This window comes from Corapipo altera, unplaced genomic scaffold, assembly GCF_003945725.1.
Source record: "Corapipo altera isolate COAL_440 unplaced genomic scaffold, ASM394572v1 96, whole genome shotgun sequence".
Classification (NCBI taxonomy): Eukaryota; Metazoa; Chordata; class Aves; order Passeriformes; family Pipridae; genus Corapipo; species Corapipo altera.
Genome location: NW_020884962.1, coordinates 803,737 through 806,629, shown reverse-complemented (window position 1 = coordinate 806,629; position 2,893 = coordinate 803,737). Strand labels below are relative to the sequence as shown.

The 2,893-nt window shown below is 55.3% G+C and overlaps 1 protein-coding gene across 2 annotated transcripts in view; it reads left to right on the top strand.

Moving 5' to 3' along the window:
* Positions 1 to 636: 636 nt before the first annotated feature.
* HOMER3 (homer scaffold protein 3) overlaps positions 637 to 2,893 on the top strand; it is a 21,849-nt gene continuing 19,592 nt past the window's right edge. For both annotated transcript variants that reach the window (XM_027664298.1, XM_027664297.1), the window contains exon 1: positions 637 to 873. In XM_027664298.1, the coding sequence (XP_027520099.1) occupies positions 869 to 873 (5 nt within the window). In that variant the 5' untranslated portion in view covers positions 637 to 868. The remainder of the gene's footprint in view (positions 874 to 2,893) is intronic.

Here is a 2,893-nt window from a genome sequence, read left to right as displayed (position 1 = left end):
ATCCCTGATATCTATGATATCCCTGATACCTGTGATATCCATGAAGGAAGAGTCTGGACTGACTAAAGAACACAGTTTCTAGAATCCCAGAATCCCAGGATGGCTCGGGCTGGAAAGACCTTAAAGCTCATCTCATCCCACCCCCCCTGGGGTGGGCAGGGACACCTTCCACTATCCCAGCTTGCTCCAACCTGGCCTTGGACGCTTCCAGGAATCCAGGGGCAGCCACAGCTGCTCTGGGCAACCCGCGCCAGGGAGGAATCCCTTCCCAACACCCCCATATCCCATCCAACCCCTCTGGCAGTGGGTGGAGTGGGGAGCCCCCCGAGCCCCGCCGTGCCCGGCAGGTGGTGCAGCCGAGCCAACCCCGGGAATAAAGTCGGGAGAAGGAGCCGAAGGAATCGGGAGCGGGATGGGGCAGCGGGCGCGGGGAGGGAGCGCGTAGGGGCGGCAGCGGCGAGAGAGAACAAAGGAGCTCCGGGGCTGCGCCCACACACAACGCGACTCGCGGGGAGACGCTTCGCCTGCCAAGGGCTCGGCGAGGCACCACCTCATCCCGCCGCTCCCTCCTTCCCTCCCTCCCATGCTGGAGGCGAGCGGGGATCGTGGGAGAAGCGCCGGGGCAGCGCCGGGGTGCGCGGGGGTCCCGCCGGCCCTGCCCGCCCCTGCCCCGCACGGTGCCCCCGCCGCGGGAGAGCCCGCAGAGATTCCGCAGGAAATTTAAAGAGCATCCGGATCCGGAGAAAAGACACAGAGAGAGAGAGAGAGAGAGAAGAAAGAGGAAGGGAGAAAAGAAATCCAAACGCGGAGAGAGAGAAAGAAAGACCCCGCAGGAGGGAGGACGGGAGAGACGCTGCGCCCGCCAGGGATGGGGTGAGAGCGGCGCTTCGTTGTTCTGGGCTTTGCTTTTTTCGGTGGCCATGGCCGCTGAGCTGCTTTTTAAGGCAGCGGCGAGAGAAATCGGAGGTTTAAACGGCTTTTTTTTAATTTTTTTTTTTTTTTTCCCCCCCCCCCCCCCTCCACACGCTGCGGGTTTTTAAAGTTCAGCCCTTTTTATTTTAGGGGTTAGAAAAGCGAGGGGGGGGGGGGTGTGGGTCGCGAGTGGCCGCAACTTCTTTTAAATGAACTCGTGTGTGGAAGGGGAGGCTCCGCTGATCCCTGCGCTGTGGCGGAATCCAGACTGGGAGGGCTGGAGCCGGGTGGTGCGTTCGCAAACTTTCCCAGAAGTTCAAAATGAGGGATTTTGTTTGGCTGTTGTGTGACTTTGGCACTCGGTGACACGGGTCCTGTTTGCATTTCCAGCCGGATGGATTTTCCAGCCGCTGGAAAATCCCTGGTGATCCGGTTTACGATCCCTCCCCTCAGATTTTCCAAGAGTGAAATAATGCTGCATGGATGGATGTGGCAGCGGATTTTGGCATGGAAATAGGAGCTTAGTCTGGTATTTAATTTATGTCCTAGTTGTGAGTCTCGACCACGGAACTTTTAGGACCTGACATGTTGTGAGTTCCTTGTGCAATAAAGTCTCCGGGGCCGCTTGAAAGCCCTGCGGGTCTGGAGGAATCCTGCCTGATGATTCCCTCCAAACCTTTGGGGGTTTGGCAGCGCAAGGGAAACAAATCCGTTCTCGGGGACTTTGTTTTCCTCTCGTCGATTTTCCTCTTGGAATTTTATCCCCCCGGATAAAACGATTGAACAGTGAAAGGTTGATTTAAGGAGCAGGAGAGGCAGGAGTGAGGAATCAAAAGTGACAGTCGTGTGAGTCTGGCAGAAATCCTTTGAAGCTGGCAGAGCATGTGCTGATCCAGGTTAAATCACAGCGTCCCTATTTCCCTGCCACTTTTCCTGTGATCTCTGCAAAGTTACTGCAAAACTTCTGGAACTGCCAGGGAGGGTTTAACAAGCCCAGAGCTCGGAAGCAGAGCTTGAAATTGGAGTTTGTGGGTGAATCCTCCTTGGATCTCCTGCAGGCACACCCAGGGGCTCTGGGATTTCTTTAGGGGGTTTCCAGCTCCCATGGAAAACGTTGGGATGCACCATCTGGGTCTGCTGTGTGATTATAGTTGGTGGAGAAGCAGGACTGTTGTTAAGCCAGAGGTGACATTTCCATCCAAAATTCCACTCAGCTCTGGGGATAAAAGTGTGTTGGTCACACAGGGATGCTGAGCAGCTCCCAGCAGCATTTCCATAACTCTGGACACTACAGAGGTTGGAAGCACATCACCCCTCAGCTCACATCCAGGCAGCTGATCTCAGTTAACTCGGGTTTAAAGCAAGGATTCTGCTTTCGTCCTTCCACATGAAATTTCTTGGTAACGTTGTGTTTTGGGTGTGTTCTCCATGGATTCATCTGCACCCACTACGAGTATTGATGCATTGGCACTTCCCCTCTGAAAGGGGCAGTTGGGAATAACACCCAGTCCTGAGGGAAGTGAATTTAGTGACACCCAACTGAGCCCTGGGTGGGCACGTGCTCACATTTCTGAGCCTCTGTGGGTATCGTGAATTATAAATACAAGGAGGTGCTGAGAGGACTGTAAAATATAAACGCAGGGAGATGCAACTTACTGGCTTCTAATTTACCCCCCTGTCACATTAATTCTCCCCTCTTACCTGCACTGTCCTCCACTGAGCTCTGCTGCACAGGCAGCTCGAGCTGACCTTGTCCCAGAGGCTGTTCCTGCAGCCCTGGTTGTGTTCCTGGATCCCTGGTTGTGCTCCTGCAGCCCTGGTTGTGTTCCTGCAGCCCTGGTTGTGTTCCTGCAGCCCTGGTTGTGTTCCTGGATCCCTGGTTGTGCTTCTGCAGCCCTGGTTGTGTTCCTGCAGCCCTGGTTGTGCTCCTGCAGCCCTGGTTGTGCTCCTGCAGCCCTGACTGTGCTCCTGGATCCCTGGT